Source organism: Coloeus monedula, assembly GCF_965178545.1.
Source record: "Coloeus monedula genome assembly, chromosome: 4".
In the NCBI taxonomy this organism is placed as follows: domain Eukaryota; kingdom Metazoa; phylum Chordata; class Aves; order Passeriformes; family Corvidae; genus Coloeus; species Coloeus monedula.
The window spans coordinates 43345770-43366019 of NC_138784.1; the positions used below are offsets into that span (position 1 = coordinate 43345770).

The 20250-nt window shown below is 43.0% G+C and overlaps 1 protein-coding gene across 2 annotated transcripts in view; it reads right to left on the reverse strand.

The window, feature by feature from the left end:
- Window positions 1-18759: 18759 nt before the first annotated feature.
- The window catches only part of SRGAP1 (SLIT-ROBO Rho GTPase activating protein 1), a 144021-nt gene continuing 142530 nt past the window's right edge, over window positions 18760-20250 (reverse strand). For both annotated transcript variants that reach the window (XM_082279813.1, XM_082279812.1), the window contains exon 22: window positions 18760-19204. In XM_082279813.1, coding sequence (XP_082135939.1) covers window positions 18827-19204 — 378 coding nt within the window. In that variant the 3' untranslated portion in view covers window positions 18760-18826. The remainder of the gene's footprint in view (window positions 19205-20250) is intronic.

Here is a 20250-nt window from a genome sequence, read left to right on the forward strand (position 1 = left end):
ATTTAGTGGCACTAAGTTTTTGGCTCTGAGGTATGCATCATTTGCTGCAAAGGTCTTGAGAGGCTTTTTAGTGTGTGCAAATTGAATTCCTCAGATCAGAGCCATAAAGAGCCAGCGTCACCATGGTCTTGTACTGGGATGCACAACCTTGAACCAAGAATTGTAAGTTTCCTGTGGGAAGGATGATGTGATCCTGGGCAAAATGAGGGCCAGTGAGAGATGCTGAGGTTAGGCTGGGGGTGTCCCTATTAAAGTGAATTCCCAGCCTTTGATTTTGTCTTGGAGTTAGTTCTCTCTGGGAACACAAGCAGAGGAAATTGCCTCCCACAGTCTGGAATAGCCTGATGGTCTCTTAAACATTTACTTAGTAAAATGTCATTCCCAAGATCAGTGTTGGCTTTGAGCAGGGGAATCCAAGTCAACCTCTCCCTCTTCTGTGTGGTTATGCAGATGTTTCGCAGAGCCTCCAGGTATTTCCTCTGCTTTCTCAGGTGAGGAACAAGCTTCCTCTCCCTGGCTCTGAAAAATTCCCTTGGCATATGGGGGAGGAGAGGTTAAATTGTCTGAAGAGGAGAAACTCATCTGCTTTCTGGGTGGGTGCAGCCCAGAACTGGTTCACAGTCATCACTGTGAAGAGTGAAGAGTAGCCAAAGGGTTGCCCCACTTTCAGCAGGATCAGGGGTGGCTGCTGCAGCCTGAAGCTACATGTTCTCCCAGTGCTGTTGTTGGGTCTGGTTCTTCAGGGACTGGCAGTGATGCTTTACCAAGGACTGCCTATGACTGCCTGAGACCTCCATATCACCTAGAGGTAAAACTCTAGGAAGACAACACTTAAAGAGTGAAAACTTGGGTTATAATGCCATGCCTTTCATGTGAGGGCTCTGCATTAGACTTCTAGCAGGAGAGCTGAGGCTGCTTTTGCCTCCAGCAGTACAACTGGCTCCTGTCCTCAGTCTGAGAGATGCCAGCACTTGTCAGAGGGATGGGGTGAGAGATAGGGAGTATTAACAGGTTTAGCTTTCTGCTTTTTATCCAGTGATGCAAATCTGCCCAACTATTTTGAAAAGTTGATAGATTAAGTCCCGTTCTAGGTGTAGAGCTCGTCTCTGAGTAGAGTGCCTGGAGCTCTGCTGAAAGCAAGATGTGTAGGCCAAATAAAAGCTCCCTTTCCTTCCTCTTCATGCATCCCTGTCTGGAAAGAGCAAGAGCAAATTACTTTCAAGTGTCATTGGATAATAGCTTTTTGGGAAAAACCTGATCCTCATTTATCGTTACAGAAGCAGGGAATTAGTGCAATGAATCAAGTCCTAAGCAACTTATCTGCAATTTTGCCTGCAAATTCACTAGAATTGGATGTAGCTGATCAGCCATCTCCATGATGAGGTTGCACTGTGCGCTCAGGCTGGCTTTGCTTGGAGGATTTCAAACTTTTGTACACTGAGTTTTCCCAGCATAGGAGATGCCTCAAGCTGGCTGACCTGCTGGCAGTACCTCACAGTGAGAAAAGCAGGAGGCAGATTTCTGAAGTTGTGTGTTACTCACTGTCAAGTATAAAAATAAATGGGTATAAATCTTGGTCCAACCTAGTGGGATTTGTGGCGCTATCTAATTTTTCTTGCTGTCCCTGTAGACTGAAATGGTATCCCAGATCCTTATCCTGAAAATGTAAGGGTCTCAATATCTAAATATGCTGTGGGTGCCTCAGGCTCATCTCTGCTAGGGACTGATTTGTTAAAATGATGGCTTCTAAGTTAGGAATGGCTCATTCTTATAGTTATTTCTTATAGTTATTTCTTATAGTTATTTCTCATTCATAGTTATTTCTTTCTGAATTTGTAAAAGAATGGTAAAAAAATCCCACTACCACCTTACTGATGAATTTGTAGTGTGTCCAAGAAGGAAATGCAAGTCAACAGGTGGACCAGTCACAAGCTCTTGCTATATCTACCTTTAAAGCTGTCAAGGAAAATATCTTTAGTGGGCTAAGATAATAATATATTGAAGCTATAAGGCTCCTATTTCAGAGTGTAATTTACTCACCAAACACTGAGGAATTCATCCATCTGGAATGTTATTCTGCAACTGTGCCTTAAAGGGACTTCATTGTTTTATGCTTCTCATGGTAGCATTTTCTTAAGCACTTACTTTTATAAATTATGTTTGAAATGAGCCAGATACAGTTTTTTCCAAAGTTGCAGAGATTCAGAGACTGCAGAGTGTGGGCTTGAAATTCAGTGTAGGCCAACAGATTCCTGTTTGCAATTTTTGTACCATTTCTTAATGTGTATGATTCATACCCTAAACCACATTTTTGCTTCAGTAAAGCAGAAAAAGTGCCACTAGAGGGTGGTATTATTACAAAAAGAAAAAAAGCAATTAGGAATCTCTTTCCAGAATAAATTAATTTATATTCTCCTCCTACACATTTATAAACATGGGATAGATTTTACTGCTCTAGTCAGATTTATTTGAGTCTTGTTGGCTTTTTTCCCCATAGAGTGATTTGTAGTTCTGTTTCAGCTGTAAACAGCAATACTGGGTATCTAGTTTCATACCTTAATGTATATATGAATACCAAAACGATGTTGTTCCATCTTCTCTGCGAGAAACTTTTTTATTGATTGCAAAAAAAGCTGTGAAAGAGCTTTTATGATTTTTTTTTTCTCTTGAAAACTACCCATTCACTTAAACTTGCATTCCAGCTTAGAAAAGATAAGCGGGTTTTTTCCTTCCTTTTTTTCTTTCTTCCTAAACAGTGAGAAAACAAAAAAATTACTGTTTACCAAAGCAGTGCAGTATGATCTGTTACAGACCACATAGGGAGCATCAAGCTGGGGTTTAAGCCTAATGCAAAGTAATAGGATTTTGATAGTCTAATGAGGGCAGAGCTACTGTGGTATCTAAGTATATAAGGTATATAACAGTGTGTGTATATATGTGTGTGTGCATGGCATGTGGTATAATCATATATATGTGTCTGGTATCACCACATACATCTAATAAATGGTTGTGCTGTACCAGCCAAAGCATGGCCAGACCACTGGGCAGTGGAGGCCAAGGGGAGGGACGGGGCAGTCCAGGGGCTGGGTGGCTCATGCCCTGGGACCAATGTCCTTGTGCTACTTTGGGTCACCACAGAATTGTTTGGATTTTTGGGTTGAGAGGGAGATTAAACATCATCTAGTTCCAACCCCCTTCCATGGGCAGAGACATCTTTCACCTTTCACGAGCTCCACAAGATGCTGCTGGGTTTGTGTTGGGCACAAGGGCTGTGGGTGGGTCCCTGTGCCACCCCACTGCTGCCCTTGGCATGGAGGTGGAGGAGTTTTGCCAAGGCTACAGCCTGCACCAACCCCAAGGAGAACCTCCAGGAGGCAGAGGAGGAGTGTGAGAAATGGAGGGAAAGCGGAAGGGACACAAGGGTCAAAAGAGAAGCCAGCCTTCTCTTCTCCCATCTGTCCTCCAACAGGAGAGCAAGCCAATTTCATGGCACTTTCAGCATGATTGAAACACCTGCAGCGCCTGGGAGTGTGGGCTTGCTGTGCCCAGGATTCAGGTGGGGATGGTGTCCCCCGGCAGTGACAAACTACTCCAAACCTGTTGCATCCTTTTGTGGTGACAGCCAAGTGTGTGCTTTACCCTCTGCCCCCAGACTGGGTCACACCCCAGCAATAACTGTATTTATTTTTCCTTCTTTTGTGTTGGAAGGTAGCTGGATGTAAGACATTATCTAGCCACAACCTTCTGGGCTTTGATGTGATCCGAGAAGCATTCGTGTGTGTTTCCCTGCTGCTGTTTTACATCACTGCACTCGACGATTGCCCTGCCGGGGCGCAGCGTCACAGCCTGAGCTGGAGTATTAAAATGAAGACCTCACAGGGTTTGGTGGTGCACAGTAAATGCATTCTTGTGCCATGACAATGTTGAAATCCTGGCTCTTCCGGGGACAGGACGGTGCCTTTGAACTGATATTGCGAGTGCGTGCGTAGGATGCAAATGCAGCATGCAAAGCCACCCCGTGGTGCACGAGATTAATAGAACAGATTTTCAGTGAATCATTGGGAAGATGAAATTTTCTACTTGAGTTTAATCTTAGCCTGATAAATCACTCGAGGGGAAAAAGACCACAAAGGCAACAGTAAAATACATGAAATGAATGATGAGACAGACTTGGGTTTGGAGAGCTGGCAGCGGTGGGGAGCTTGGCTGACAGTGTGGGGCTGGGGGAACATGGAAGGAGGTTGGATTACCCTGCAAAGACAGGTTGGGGTGGGAGCAGCAGCAGGGCAGAGCTATGTGCCCTGGGGCTCCTCCTCATTTGCATGCTGGCCATTGAGTGTATGGTTAAAAACTAATAATGTTCAGCCAGTTACTATAGCAATGGTGTGGCACGAGTTGTCATGGTGATGGAGCAGAATTTTCATCACGTTCCTTCAGGAGGGTGATGGGTGCCATTCTGGGGGGCTCTGAGCTGGACCATTTGCCTCATATGCCTCACTTGCACCTGCTGCAGTGAACATGTCCTTCCAGTGTCATTATTACCTGGTTTTCCATGTCCTGATGCTAAATTTTTCTTTCACATTTATGAAGTTAAGAACACTCTGATAAGCCATAAATTGCGAAGCCAAACCTAATTATGTGCACCATTATTATACAAGGTGTGTTAATAAAACATAGTTCTGGCACCAGGGCTGTTCCCAGACACTTAGTGTGTTCCCTTCACTTCTGCCAAAGACACAACTCAATAGAACATTAGGTCCCCAGTTGAAAAAAGTAACTTTAAGCTGATCTGAAGCAAATGTGCTTCGAATATTCCCATTTAACTCAGAAAAATGTGTGTTCTGCCTTGGAAATGCATATTTTTTTTCAGTTTTATTTAAATTGCCTTTGCTTTCTCTTACTTCTTGGGCTTTAAGAACAATACACTGTCTTTTGCCCTTACTCATGAGCTAGGCATGAGTTCATCCTTGTCAGGACCTTTTTCCATATAGGTGATCAACAGGTGCACTGTATGCAAATGATACTGCTTTTGATGGTTCATTTTTTAGGAGATTGGGTGTAATGCCTATTTTACCCCTGTAGCAACCATGAGCATGCCTATCAACTATGTTTCTGCAGTTGCGCAAGAAGGTAATCTCCTAGACTGCAGAGCACATCCAGCAATTTGGTTTTGCAAGGATAAAAATGCTTTCAGCTTGGCTCAGGGTGATGGCTATTTTAAAAGAACATAGTATTCTGTTCATCAGCTACTTTTCAAAATCCCTAATCCCTTCACTACATGTAAGTTTCTGTGCTAAACCCTACACTTCAAAATGAAGCCTGATAAATGGCAGCAGTGGTGTTTCACAACAGGGCTTACATGTTACTTTCATAAACACTGATTTGTAGGGACCAGGAAGTCCAAGAAAGGGAAAATCTGAATTTGGAGTGCACAACTTAATAGCACTGATATTTCATAAGTGTCTCCAATTTCATTTTGTCCTGTGCTTTTTTGCAGGTGAGTTTTGGGTGTGCCAGCAGAACTGTATTAAGTGCCAAGGAGTGCAGGAACAATATTGGCTCAGAAACATCCTGGGATTTGGACCTGTATAGTGCTGGGCAGGAATCTAGGCTATGCTCAAGGCTGTGTCATTTGGATTTAGGAAAGTAACCACAGACATGTTTTAAGTCCTTTTTCCTTTAAAAAGATCTGATTACTGTGTGCTTCAGCATTCTACTGACGTGAGGAGCACCACTGGCTGCATGTCCTGGAGTGCTTGTTCTAGTTCCTCTAAGCAAAGTCCAGCTCTTACAGCACCACTGTTGGCATCTACAGAAGCCAGGGGCCTTTTTTCTTTTCCTTTTCCCCCTGTTTGGAGCATTATAACTACTCCTAAAGTAAAGATGTTAAACTCCTTAACCCAAAGAACTAAGTTTTCAGAAATTCACAGAGCTGTGTGGTTTCCATGTACTAATTTAAGAAAAAAAAAAAAAAAAAAAAAACCAAGCGGGAAAAAAAAAGAAAAAACCCAAGTAAGTGAGGCCTCTGGGCAAGGTAAGCTCTAAGGTGCAGGTTACTGAGCTACCACTGCATGCTAGTTCTGGTTTTCCAAAATTTCCTGGATACATTTAAGAGTCCCTGTTAGTGATGAGATGCAGAGCTACATGGACTGGTTCTCAAGCATGGTGCAGCCCTCCTTGATTGACTTCTTAGGCTTCTCAGAGCCATTAGTTTTATAAGGAGCTGTGTAAAATATTGGGAAAATGTTGTTCTATCTCATTAAAGATCTGGCAGGTGTGCCACCTCTGTTGTATCATTTCATTGTCCTACCATTTGTTTGCTTTTCATACAAAATATTCCAAGCTTTTGCTCAATTGAATGTTTCAAGTGCTGGACTTAAATCCAGAGTGTCTTTGGGTTGTCCCATCAACACTAAAAAATCATCACCAAGTGGGAGGCTTGTGCAGTGCCCATCTTATTCTTCTGATGTTGCATCAGCCCTGGAAGCCTTTCAAAGCCTCCTCAGATCGTCCCTGCTCTCTGCTATTATCTGCTTAGTTTACTTTTGTTTGGGTTAATGCAAGTCTGTGGTCATGGGGCAATTACAAATAAATGAAGTATGAAAGACTTCACAGGATCTTTATTTGGATATCTAGTCAGGCATAAACTGTGATGTCAGTGCATCTGTGTTCCAGATCGGATGACGCCAGTGAATAAAGATTTGTAAACTGTGCTATTGTTCTGCAGGTATATTATTGTATATGATTTTTGGCAAGTGACCTCAAGAAATCTCATACCAGGGTGATTTTTTTTCTACCTTATCAGTCTTTCTGATGATAAAAGAAAACTGGCTTTGAAATCATGAATAACTCTGGCATTACACTGGTACAGATTAGAAGATTTATGCCCAGACTTGTTGAGTGCTCCCACCCCTCTTCCTCCCAAATGAAGGGCATGGTTTCTGTCACTGTATTTTGAGAGAGGTGGATTTAACTGTGTTCAGCTGCTGGAAAACTTTGAAGCTCGATGAGATGAAGGATCCTGTTGGAAGTCGCATGACTAACTTCTTACAGCAGAGACTGCTCACAAGATTGGAGGATGTGCAAGTCCACTGAGTAAATTTGGGTTTTATGAGCTCTGAGGTAACTTTTCAGTGATGTTAAACTAGCTCTACTAGATACAGTTAAACCCCTCGTCTTTGGGGAAAATGTTTGTTTACAGGGACAGCATTGGTTCAAAAATTTGTTCTCTTGCTAGGAGGAATATTGCTACAAATAATAGGAAGCTCTGATGAGGGAATGTTTATCCTAGAGACTTTTCCAAGATGTTCAACAAACTATTGCAAATAGTAACTTAGTAGAGACAATTTTAAACAGAAGTGAAACTCCTCTGATATGTACATCACCGCTTCTTTACATGGCAAGGAGTGTTGATGAGGTGTTGCAGCATGCTACAAAGAACTACCAAAAGAAATTGGCCCAGTGTGGCCCAGTCTTTTTCCTTCTGTGAACAAAGTCAAGCAAGAGAATACAGGCTCTTGATGCCCTGCCATGAAAGGACTGCAGAACACTGCTTGTTAAAATGCCAAATCCAAGAGGGAGGAGAAGCTGGAATTCACATGAAGGAAACTGGGATGCTCATTAACTGATTGTGATGGTGGAAAACACATGTACTGCATCAAAGATGATTTCAGCGTGGGATATTGTCCCTTTTAGTGTTCCTAAATATGAAAATACATGTATATTCATAAAACACTTGAGGAATGTTATCCCTGTTTGATGGATCTGTTGGCTTAGGAAAGATGTTAGGGGAATTCGCGAAAGCCTTGGGAGTAGGAAACACCAGTCCTCAAGATTTGGAGTAGGGGTGTGAAACCTGTTTGCATGCATGTGTTCATGTGTGTGTGTAATGGAGACTGGAAATAGAAACCAAAAGATATTGAATCTGTCCTTGCAGGGATCCAGAAGTAGTTGGTTGCACAATAAATGGGAGAAGTGAAAAATGATGTTGTAGCATTTTAATCAAGTGACTTCTAAAAAAAATAAATATGGGGATTATTTCTTTATAAAACACTCCAAGATCTCACCAAGGGACACTTGATGCTAACAGATACATTTAAAAGGAAGTAGTCTCAAAAAGACAGTGTTTCTGAAAAGTCAGTGGCTGCAGGACATTTGCAAACCGTAAATTATTAACACATGGAGTTTAAAAGGCCACGAGTTTCCATCCCTTCCTGTGGTGCTCACAGCTGAAGGAAACACATAGGAAGGATCTTTAGGTAGGTATGAGCTGAGACTTGTGAATATGGGGAAAGGTGTGCCACTTATAAGAGTGTTAGGAAAACCTCAAATTATATGACTTGTAAATACACCTGAACTCCTCCTGGGGGTCCTGCTGAGCCATGGGCAGCACGCGCTGCTGGAGGAAGGAAGAGCAGTCGGGTTTCAGTGTCCTCAGATCACTGCACTGAAGTCCTTAAATAAAACACAAGGCTACTAAATTTTTCATCTGTCTCTCTCAAACAGAAGTTCTTAGTCTGACAGCTTTTCCTTTGCATTCTTAAGTCTTACTATTTTAATAGCAATATTTGGTCTCCAGCGCCCTGACTTGTACTTCGGGTTTTCTCTGTGTGCCCTTGGGGCTTTCTCTGCATGAGGGAGCTGAGACATCCCAAAGCTATTTGCCAGAACTGACCTGTAATTTTCCAGTAAGTCATTGTGCCATCAGGAAATGTTGCTTTGTGAAACCCAGGATATTTCCTGAAGACATATTTCACAGCAGTATTTCATTCTAGAAAGAGCAAAACAAACAAAAAAGCATTTTTCTTATGTTAAAGCAGAGTTGCTTTATATAAGATTTTACAATGCAATGCATTTATCCTATAAGGATGAAAAATGCAGCAAAGCATTTCAATAAAATATTTCTTTAGGAACAAGCTACAGAGATTCTTTTGTCCATTTTTATTATGGAAAATATATTTAAGCTTGTAGAATTTGCTGTGAAAGGGGAAATCCTATTAAAGCCAGCCTTGTTTTCTCTTTCTGTGCTGCTTTGCTTTGGTTTATATTAATGAGGTGTTTGCCTGTGCAAGAAATAGCATTTTCTCAGTTTGGGGTTGACTTTTTGATTGCTTAGAATTATTTGCTGTATGATATCTTTACAGTCCAGGCTTTTGTAATTTATAACTTAGGTATACAATACTTCATAAAGAAGCAATGTAGAGTTAATATTCTATATATGGAATGAGAGATGCAGTTGAATTTAACTCTTGAGTCTCTTAAAAGATGGCAGTACTCTCTGGTTTGGTGTTTGAATATGGAAGATAGATGTCGCTTGTAAAATAGTCAGATTTAAACAGAAGCTACCCAGGGGCTCTTATACAGTTCAGTTTAGGCCTTTTGGAGGGTTTTTCCTTTAAAAAATTCAGACATTTTTCAGTACAAGCCAGTAGAATAAAGTCTTATGTTCCTGTATAGGTTAACTTGCTGGGGGCTGGGATTTTGTTCAAGGCTAAATGCCAGTGCTCCCACCATGAAATGTGCATTCAGCTCCCCTTAAAGGGTAAACCCCATGGAAAACCCACACAAATTATGAGACTGCTATGAACTGAACCATGAATTTTTAATATTCAGTTACTCTGAAGTACAAGCTAGAGCTTAAAATAAATTGTTTTAAATTTCATACTCTGAGTAGTACATGCGATGGTACCTGAAGCAAAATGAAGTTTCCAAAGGACTCTCTGTTTTGGGTTAAACAGGACAATTTTATAAACAGTCGTCCTGGAGAGAGAATTGTACCAGATCTGTGTGTGGGCACAAAATCTGGTGGTGCCTTTCGTTGCCTGTCCGTGTCTGGTGTCTCACCTCCTGCATGATCCAGGCTCCTTGCATGGCCTCAGTGGCCAGCTCAGCTTGAGCTGCCACTCCTGCCTTCAACAACATGGCAGCGGACACAAAATCACTTGTGGTGGATAGGAAGCTTGACAGGAATTCAAGCATCACTTTTCACCTGAATTACAATGACCTTTTATTTTCCTCCCTGATCTTCTAAGTGCTGAAACATCTGCAACTTCCCCCAGGCCCTGCTGCTTCCTTTCCCTGCACACCCTATCCTGGCAGGGAGAATACCCTGCAGCATGAGAATAAGTTGGACCCAGCTCATTGCCTCTTTGGCTGAATCTTTTGTCCCATGTTTTTGCCACTCCAGCATAGAATCGTCTTCTGCCCAGTTTAGGAGCATCCTGCAATCAGGTCCTTCCCCTGTCAAATTTTGCCCCCAGTAAAGCCCCCAGAGGTGCTGGGCAGCATTTCCCAGAGACAGGAGTGAATTACAAATGCCCTGGAGAGAAGAGCACCGGTCCCACTTCAGCGCTATCTCCACAGAAGCTATGAACAAACCTGGTTATCCCCCACTCTTACTCAGACTACTGCAAACAACACTGGAAAATATTCCTGCACATAAGCATAACCACAGACTGATTTTTATTTCCTTTTGCAGAATTGCAGCACCTTGTTCTGGAAGCATTTCTGCCACATACAAATGGGTTTTTTTCCCTGCTTGATGTATTTTATTTGATACTGAAATCCTTCCTTTAGTCAGATGAGACATGACTGTTCCCAGTGCTTTGAAAAGTGGATGCGGTGGGGAAACTGGGCCACTGCAGGCACTGGAGGTACTTGTGTTGGCTTTAGCAAAGAGGGCAAAGACCCTCAGGGATGCTGTCTGACACTCAGTAGCCTTGTAGGAACAGCACAGGTGACATATTTACCTCCAGTCCTCCTCCAAGAGAGCAAAGTGTGGACTGTCTCCTACTGAATTTGAGTGCTGCTTTACTTTGACCATGGCACACGGGATTCAGAGTGTATTAGAGGAGTTGTATAGATTTGAATGCTCTCACACTTGGTCTCCTTCAGGTTAACAGAGGGGAAAATGTCCCACTGATGTGATGAGCAGGGGTGAGCCCTGGAGGTCGCAGTGCAGGGACCAGGGTAGTGCTGCCACCCTGCACGGGCACCCTCAAACGGGGTTCCTTCTGCAGCTATGTCTGGGGCAGATGCTGCTAAATATGTAAGCCCTGAGCAGAACTCTTTATTTATTTCACCAAGAAAAGAAAATATTGGGAAAAGTTAAATTATCTGCAGGAATTACCTTCTCATCAATTTTATTAGCTAAGAATGAAAAGCACGTTAAGCATAACTGAATTATTCTATGACTAGCATTACTAATAGATCTCTGGAAAAATTGAGTTTGCTTTGAGGTAATAAAAAATGTACCCGGTACTGGAGATGTGTACACAGAACTTGTATTGAAATGCTGGAGCCTGCTGGTATGCCTATAAAGCAGGAAAAAGTTAACACAGTGAAATGGAAAACACCCAAGCTGATGGCATGCAAACAGAAAATCAAGTTATTTCTATAGAGGCCAAGCCAGACACCCAATGTTACAATTCAGGTAGAGAAGAAACTCAAGGTTTTACATAAAAGCTTGTAAATCAGCTGCTGCTTCCCTGAACATGCACATTTTCATGTGCACAACTCATGGATGTACATGGATACCAATGGCATTTAGACCTACAGTACATAAGAAATTATATTAGTTCCAAACTTCCAGTGTTTGACAAAGTTAATTTTTAATACTGGGAGAATTTTGAAGGCCTGAGGTGCAGTGACAGCATTGCTCAGGGTCTGGTTGGAGAAAGCTGGGCAGAACCTGCTGTGCTGCCAGACTGGGGTGCAGGAGGAGGGTGGTCCTGTGGAGGTGTGAAAATGGGCATCCCTCCAATGGGGGTTCCCCACGTGCTGCCCAGGGATGGAGGGCTTTCCCCCTCCAAACCAGACCACATTACCATGTTTTCTTTAGCAGAAATAAAATATGCAGCAGAAACTTTGCAATGTACCTGTCCCAATGCTTTCAAGAGATGAAATGAGCATACATATATATTTATTTGTTTGTAATTTGGAAGGGGCACGGAGGAGTGTTCAGAATTAACTACATGATTTAGCAGCCCCAGATTAGCCACATTTCTATCTCTGATTGTAACCTTGTGTGTAATCTGATTTTGTTCAGAATAACTTTGACTTAGCCGTAAAATAAGCCTTATGATACGTGTGACAAATTATAAAATGGTCTTCCCACTAGGTCTGAAATTAATTTTTGACATATTCTTGTAGTAGCTTTCAGGAAAAAAAAAACATTTAAATAGCTGAGAAAACTGAGTGAAATTCATCTTAAATGTGTGAGTATTGACAAATAAACCTGTTACATTCACCTTGGTGCTGTTTGCTGGGGGTGCTGGAGTGTTACTGTAATGTCTGTCTCAGAAAAGATTGTAGGCAGGTAAAAAACCCAATTAAAATATATGTTGCAATGAGTTATTAGGTACTCAGCAGTTCTGTGTCAAAGTTGTGAAGGATTTTATGCATTTTCCACCTTTAGCACATTTATATTCTCTACTCATGACTCTGGTAAAAATACCCATGTTAATGCCACTTCTTTGCAATCAAAAACTCACTGCCAAAAGCCTGACCATTTCAATGAGCGTCTCATTCACCTCCAGAGAAGTGCTGGGCTCAGTGATTTGTCTCTCCATGAACGTAATTCATTCAAATAAATGTAATTAATTCTTTTATGTTGTTTGGTCAGTGTTTATAGATGTCAGTGTACACTACTGAAAAGGCACATGGCAGATATTAAGGGAGGAATCGATGTACTTCACGGAGATGAGAACAGGCAGGGTTTGGTTTTGGTTTATCCGCGGTGCTGCACTCAGTGCAGCTGTTATTGATTTTCATCCCGCAAGTATTTGACCTCCTTCGTGCAGCATAACTTGTCTATATTTTACAGCTGAATTTTTTTTGCCTTGTGCTTCACATTCATATTCCATTACTATGCTAATTGAAAAAAAATCAATGCAGTTTGTTAATTAAGAAAAGGGAAATCCTCAACCTCCAGTCCGAATCATTAAGCTGTTCTCATGTGTCTGCAGTGACCACTGTGTCCTGACCCTGCTGGCAGATGGCAGTGACACAACTGGGGATCACAGAATCAGAGAGTCATTTAGGTCAGAAAAGACCTTTCAGATCATCAAGTCCATTGTTAATTCAGCAGTGCCACGTGCACCCCCAAACCATGTCTCCAAGTGCCACATTTATATGTCTTTTAAGCACCTCTAGGGATGGTGACAGCCATTTCCCTGGACAGCCTGTTCCAGAGCTTGACAGCCTTCTCAGTGAAGGAATCTTTCCTAACATCCAATCTAAGCCTCCTGTGATGCAACTTGAGGCCATTTCCTCTTGGCTTATCACTTGTTACTCGGGAGAAGAGACAGTCATGGGGCACACTGTACTTGGGCAGTTGTGGGGCAGAAGCTCAAGTGACTGCTGAGTTACATTAAAAAGTGTATTCCTGCATTTTTAATTTGCATATATGTATTGAGAAAGGTAAAAGAAAACCTGCTGACCTGACCAATTCAGCCAGACCCAGACTATGTCATTTAACTCTATTTAATCCGTCAGTCAGCATCAAATTTTGCATGTCTCCTTCCAGCCCTCGGGCCTGCCAGCTCTCACGGTACCTGCTGTGTAACAAGGTAAGGGAATACAGAGCTCTTCTCTGTCTTGATTCCAGCTTAGTGCAACCACACAAGTTTTGTTCTCACATCTGGTGGGGATGGTGCATCAGGCAGGCTTCTCTGAGGCCTGCCATTTTTTGTTTTCCTTTCCACTGGTTTTGGCCTTGCTGATCAGTGGGATGGCTGGATGAGGGAAAACCAAAACCCTGTGCCAGGGCTACAGCCCTGCTGGGGCCAGCGGGAGGACTGCCAGGAAAGGGCTGAGGGGTGGCAGGACCTGGGGCTGAGGCCAAGGCAGCTGCAGTCCAGGTGAGCTGTGGCACTGCAGTGGAGAGTGAGTGACACCTCTGAGCCATAAGGGCTCCCCGGCAGGAAAAACATGCTCAGGCTGGGTCTGCTGGAGACCCAGCAGAGACTGGTGCTGCCAGCTGAGTGATCTGCAAATGCCCTTGTGGGAAATGCAAAGACAGGGAGTAGCTGCAGTTACAGTGGCATGTCCGAATGAGTGGTTGGTTTGTTTGTTTTTTAAACAATAATTGAGCTGATTCAGCTAACTGGGTTTTAGGATGCGAAATTGTTGATCTGATTGAGCTTTCATATATTATGGTGGGAGTTTTTTTTAAGAGGCAAGCCCATGGAAAAAGCAATATTCCTATGTACAAGAATGGTATCTTCACCCTGTACTATCTCTAGTTAATACTTTTCTGGTTTCAGTTGTTCCCCATGCATCAGTCTATCCAGACTAACATCAAGGCTTGTCCCATGGGGTAGCAGTGACTGAACAGAGCAACTGTGGATCCTTCTGGTCAGGGTAACTCCACATGAGCCACAGAGCAAGAAACAAACTGTGTGTCTCTGCCAAGGAGAACTTAAAACCTGGGTGGATCCTCTGTGGTTTCCTTATGCTGTCTGAGGAGGCATTTGAGCAGGCCAGGGCAATGCCACATCCTGGAGCTGCATGTGGCTTGAAACAATGATTTGCAGCAGTGGCCTGAGAGCTAAACACTCTACTACCACTGCTACTCTTTTTCTGCTCAGCCAATACACTTTTCTCAGCAAAACAGCTCATCAGCCTTTTGCTTTTTGAGCACCAGTAGAGTCAGCAGTTCCTCCACCACCTGCCAAAAGCTTTGGCTGTCTCCAAGAGAGCTGGGCTCCTTTCCACTACAAAAACTGAAGGAAGCTAGGAAGTCATCACAGTGCAACACTGAAACTTGATATTATAAAACAAGAGGAGACTCCTCTTCTTGTGTTTTCTTATTTATTTTAAAACAGATTAAAAAAACACCACATAAGCCCCTCCCCTCACCAGTGAATGATCTGACTGTGGAAATTGGGTTATGCATCCTCTGGGCTGTGCAGGACCTTGAATGAGGAATGACCTTTGCTGTCCCCTCCTGTATGCCTTAGTCAGCTTTTGTGCAGTAGGGGACAAGAAGAAATACCCAAAGTAGGTCACTGGACACTGCAGTGCAAAGGCTGCTGCCATGGGCTGATGGATGAGCAGTTGCATTACGGCAGCTTCTCAGCAAGAGGAGTGACAGCCCTGCTCTGAGCCTGGGGGGCTGCTGGGCGCCTTCCCCCACACCACCCCACACTGCCTGACACAGAATCATAGCATGGTTTGGGTTGGAAAGCACCATCCCCCGCCATAGGCAGGGACACCTTCCACCCTAGGAAGATTGATTAAAGCTCCATCCAGCCTGGCCTTGAGCTCTTCCAGGAATGGGGCATTTGTCTTCTTCAGGCATGTGGTGGTCCTCAACAACAACCAGGGATGACTGGTTTGGGTTTTTTCAGCAAGGATTGAGAACACATTTCCAAACAGCTCTTCTCTCCCTAAATATTTATGTAGGACAGCTTGGCGAGCCTATTTGGGCAGCTGTAGTCCAAGCCCAGGAATTGTTCTTGATAGCATCTGATCCATGTATGGCAGAACATCTCTCATGCAGCTGTCAGCCTGACAATCACAGACTCCCTGGTCCCTGGAGCCAGCTGTGAGGGTGTGTATCGCCACCATTTCTCAGACATAAGGTCACTGAATATAACCCTTAACTGTGGCACTACTCCCCTCCCAGCCTGATACCATCTCTTCTTTTGTTCCAAGAAATATCCCCATTTTAAGAAATGTCCCTTTTTTTATTCTTTTCGCTCTATTTTTAAAATATGTAAGCTGGAGTGTTTTATTCACTCCACTTTTCCTGCAGGAAGTAGGAGGTGGGGTGGCAGGGTGTTTGGCCAAGTGGGCAGCCAGGGGTTTCCTCAGCCAGTGGGAGAAGGATTGACTGCTCTTGATGGGTGCTCAGGCAGAACTGTGTGAAGTTGGTGGCTCTTTTTGATGAGTCTTCAGGTACAGAGGGACTTTAAGTTAGGCAGTTTCCAAGAACAAATGCTTCTTCAGGCCAAGAGGGTGACAGCACTTGAGGCAGTGTGGGGTGTGGGTAGCTGGGGGAAGCTGGTGTGCTGGATGCTCCCTTATGTGGGAAGTGGATTGTCAATCCATGTTGAAAGATATGGTGGTTTACCCAGCAAAACTACATACAGAGACAGAACTAACTTCTTTATTATAAAGATACACTATGAGGAACAAACTTGAATGTATACTGAAGCTTGTAATGGTACATGCCAAAAATGTACAGTACTATACATAAAAGTGCATTGTCACAACAGATTAACAGTACATTTCTCTTCCAGAACTGTGGATTTTCCATGTTTTATTTGATCTTCAAGAGTGGAAGGAATGCAATGGGAATGCAGCCATACACGAACAGGAAATGATGCAATGGAAATGCAACAGTACAAGAGCAAAGCTAAAGCTCCTCTAAAATTTAAAGGCACTTTCACATGTACATACTACAGATGTACATTGACACAAGTAGGTAACAGTCAACAAGCAGGAAGCTACCAGTACTGCAATTCATCAAACTTGACAGTAAAGGACAATACTGATTGGATTAGGTGTGCAGGAGTTACCCTTTAGTATGCCTGAAGATGTAGCAGTCTTTCCTGTTACATATCCACTTACTATGCTTTAAAGTATCTATAATAACCATCAAACTACACATTAACTGTGTGAATGCACTAAGAGGATGCATTCACTAAATGCACTGTTTCTAATATTTTCTTTTGCTAAACAATTTCTAATATAAGCATTATGGAGTCCAGTACAGTTATTTAAACATACAAAATTCCCTATGCAATTTAAAGATACAGGTATCCATCTCAATTGTGGCAGGTGGGTTAATTTAAAAACGCTAGACAAAAACTGTATGCAAATGAAAGCTGAAATTCCAGTTTTGTTCCATTGAATCAAGTAAACTGGGGAACTACTTGTAAATGTCTCTGGTCCCAAACAAGTGAGCAGACCCTACAGACCAGCACTGGTCAGCAGCTGGGGCTGGCCTGGCTTAGGCTCTGGCCCTGGCATTAGGACCAGGCAGTACAGTTGACTAGGATGGAGGTTTGCTGACCCATGCTGCACAGCCCACTGTGGTCGATCAAGACCTTGCCTCTAGCCTAGATGTGTGTGAAGTCTGTGACTGGATTGAAAAGGGTTTGCAAATACCAGCAATAGTTCGGGGCTCAGAGGCAGTTCACGGGGTACTTCTCACACCTGGAGCTTTGCATTGCATCACCTGTCTAGAAGGTGTCAACCAGAGCAGGAATAAAATGCTCCTAAATAACAACAGGAAATTACTCCTGTCACCTCAGCAATTACGTCTATCCAATTTTGTCCCTACTCTTCTCCTCCCAAACTCAATTGTTTATGTATAGTGAGTTGTACAATTTCAAGCTTTCCAAGAGTGAGATCTTACAGAATATGTGGAAAGACAGATCTTAATTACAGCCAGTTGTACTTCTACAGGTGGACCGCAAGTGATTTTTTCCCCCATTTTACTCATTGAAACTTCTTTTATGGATTGGATGTTTGAAAATATGTTCACAGAAATAATATTATGGCTTACTGTTGCAGTGTGCAAAACAGCTGTAGGTTTAGTTCACACCTAACGAAGTTTAACAACAGAGCACTAAGCAAAGTTGACAGTCGCCACTTGCACAGACATAAGAAAGGTACTGTCATTAAAAATAAGGGGAAGTGGAGGAGAAAGGGGTTATGGAAAACTTTAGTCAGCTTGAATTTAGGCAGTAGAAACTCAGCTGCCTGTCCTGTGAGTGACCCCTGCACCACTGGCAGGGGGTAGTCCCTCTTCAGAGTCCCTGTCTTGCTGCCGTCAGCACAACTGAGCGTTTGCGCTGTGCAAGGCAGTCAGCACGGCTGGGTCAGCTCGAAACTCGGGCTACTGCAACCCATATCACATCCTTAATTGGACACTGAGCAGTAAAGTCAACGGGATACTTCTCTGAATTACTGTGTAGTTGATCCCTTTAATCGCCCCTCACGCTGCCTAATGGACCAAGGGGTTCACACACTCCCCAGAGCCTGGCTTGCTTAACTGTGAACTTCAAACACATTTAGCTTTTGTAAAAAATGTGGTACCAGGGAATGAAGGTCTAGCTTCATGGGAAGAGGTACACTATTACAGAGGGCTGTAAAAGGAGTTTCTAGATACTATCCTGGAGATGTGCTTTAGCTGTGTCCTGGAATGCTGCTTCGTATCAGTGAGAGCAATGTGATCTCCAGCTCCATCCAGAGCTTGCCTCTAGTGAGACTGCCAACAAGAAAGCTAAAACTTGGTGCCAATTTTGAGTTGTGAGGGTTTGGTGAATTTTTTTTTTTTGGTGTGTCTTAAATAAGAAATGTGGCCTGAGATGACTTAGACATTCCACACACACACACACTTAATCCTCACATGCTAGATTTCAGTTTTTACTAGCCTGCTTGAGATTTGGTTTGGTGACCCAGAAATGAGGGGCTCCGTGTCCCCTGAACCCCCTCCCGCCCCTTAGTTTTGTGCAGGATCTGTTTTTATATAGCTACAGTAAGACTGTGAAGTATGTTACAACGTGGCAAGCTGTTTGTGATCTGTGTTGGTTTTATTACAAATGGTGCAGCATCAAGTTTTCAAGTAAGTCTATGTTTTTGTTTTTTTTAAACTATGCACAATTGTCCAGTTTTTCGTTTAATCGAAACCATACAAAATACAAATGCCCACGTTAATGTAGCTACTTTCAGACAATACATTCAAAAACACTGAAAAACAAAGCCTCTCCAGTTACAAACATGACCAAATGATGTTATGGAGCCCTGACTTCTATTGTTAATCCATCCCTTTCCCTAGCATACCCCAGCTGGGCACTGTGGGTGGCTGAGCTGCCTACATTGTGCAAGATTTGTCGGCTGGACCCTGGGAAGGAGGGGAAGGCCCTATGCTAGGATTTGTTTTTGGAAGAACAATAGGTTTTGGCCTAAGAGCAGGAGGTTTCAGCTGCACTCCCATTCTAGGGGCCACCATGGGCTTGAAAGTACTCATGGTGTCACTGGAAGAACTAGTGCTACGGCGGATCTGAGGCTCGGAGCTCCTTAAAACAACGCTGTGGAGAGGGCTGAGTGATTCTGTCGAGGTGGCAGGGGTGGGGGTGTTTTTCATTTGCTCCAAGGTGTCCAACACGACATCAGGGGCGTGTTTGGCCGAGCTCTGCCGCTCCAGCTCACGGAGCTCATTCAGTGCTGTGTTCATCGTCTCCTCGATGTCCTGGGTCAGAGCACAGAGAGAGCAGCATGTCATTCATGTTGCTACTGAATGCAAAGCACCAGAGGAACAAGGGGATGGGGAAGGAAATAAATGAATTAATTTCATCCTCTAACAATTATGATACTGCTAAAATCAATTTCCACCAGACTTATTACAATTGACAACATAGCAGCTTTGGGTGGTCATTACAAACATTTAACCTTGTTCACATGAGACAATCAGAAAAAGGTGTTACACCAAAATCTGCAAGCCATTTTATGAAGTGATTGTCAGGGCAATTGATATTTGCTTAGCAGTGTTTGAGTGGTGAAGATTTCTGTCATCGCTTGGGTACTGACAACTGTAAAGATTTTAGTACATTTGCTCACTCTTAGCTAACTGCTCCTCTCATCTAAGTCTCAGGTGTTCAGGGTCTGTATTCCCTCACACAGATTATAAAACCTAGTTTTCTAAGGAAATAAAGTTGGTGTGCCTATCAACTCTTCTCTCCTCTTGTTTCACTGAGTTAAATCTTAAACAGGAAAAACCTGTAAGATATTGTTCAGTATGCACACCTAAGAAAACCAATTCTCATTTATTTCTGGCCTGAAGGCTAAAAGAATGCACCAAGATACTAGCTTACTTCTTTTCAGAGGTATTGAGATACAACTAAGCTTAAAATATCTGGTGTTCTCTGCCTGCTCACACTGACTTTCACATAGTTTAATCAAAGTTTGGGTTCTCTCACTGCCACATGATCACCAGTCTGGGCATAAAAAAGAGATACCTTAAGCCAAACAGTGCTGTTCCAGGAAAGTAAATGAATAGCTTAGAATAAAATAAAACAGTAAAAACACCTGCACTTTCTAACCCCAATACATGGGTACATAAGCATGTCAGTCCCTTCTATTCCTCACTGGAAGCAGAGTTTGAAAGTAAGCATTACCAGTACATTAAATTTTAAAACTTGAGTGCCAGAGTTATTGTAAAATGCATTTGCAATCATAGAGCACCCTCAGGGTGCCCCGACTAATCATGTTATCCTACCTAGACAAAATGAGTTCTGA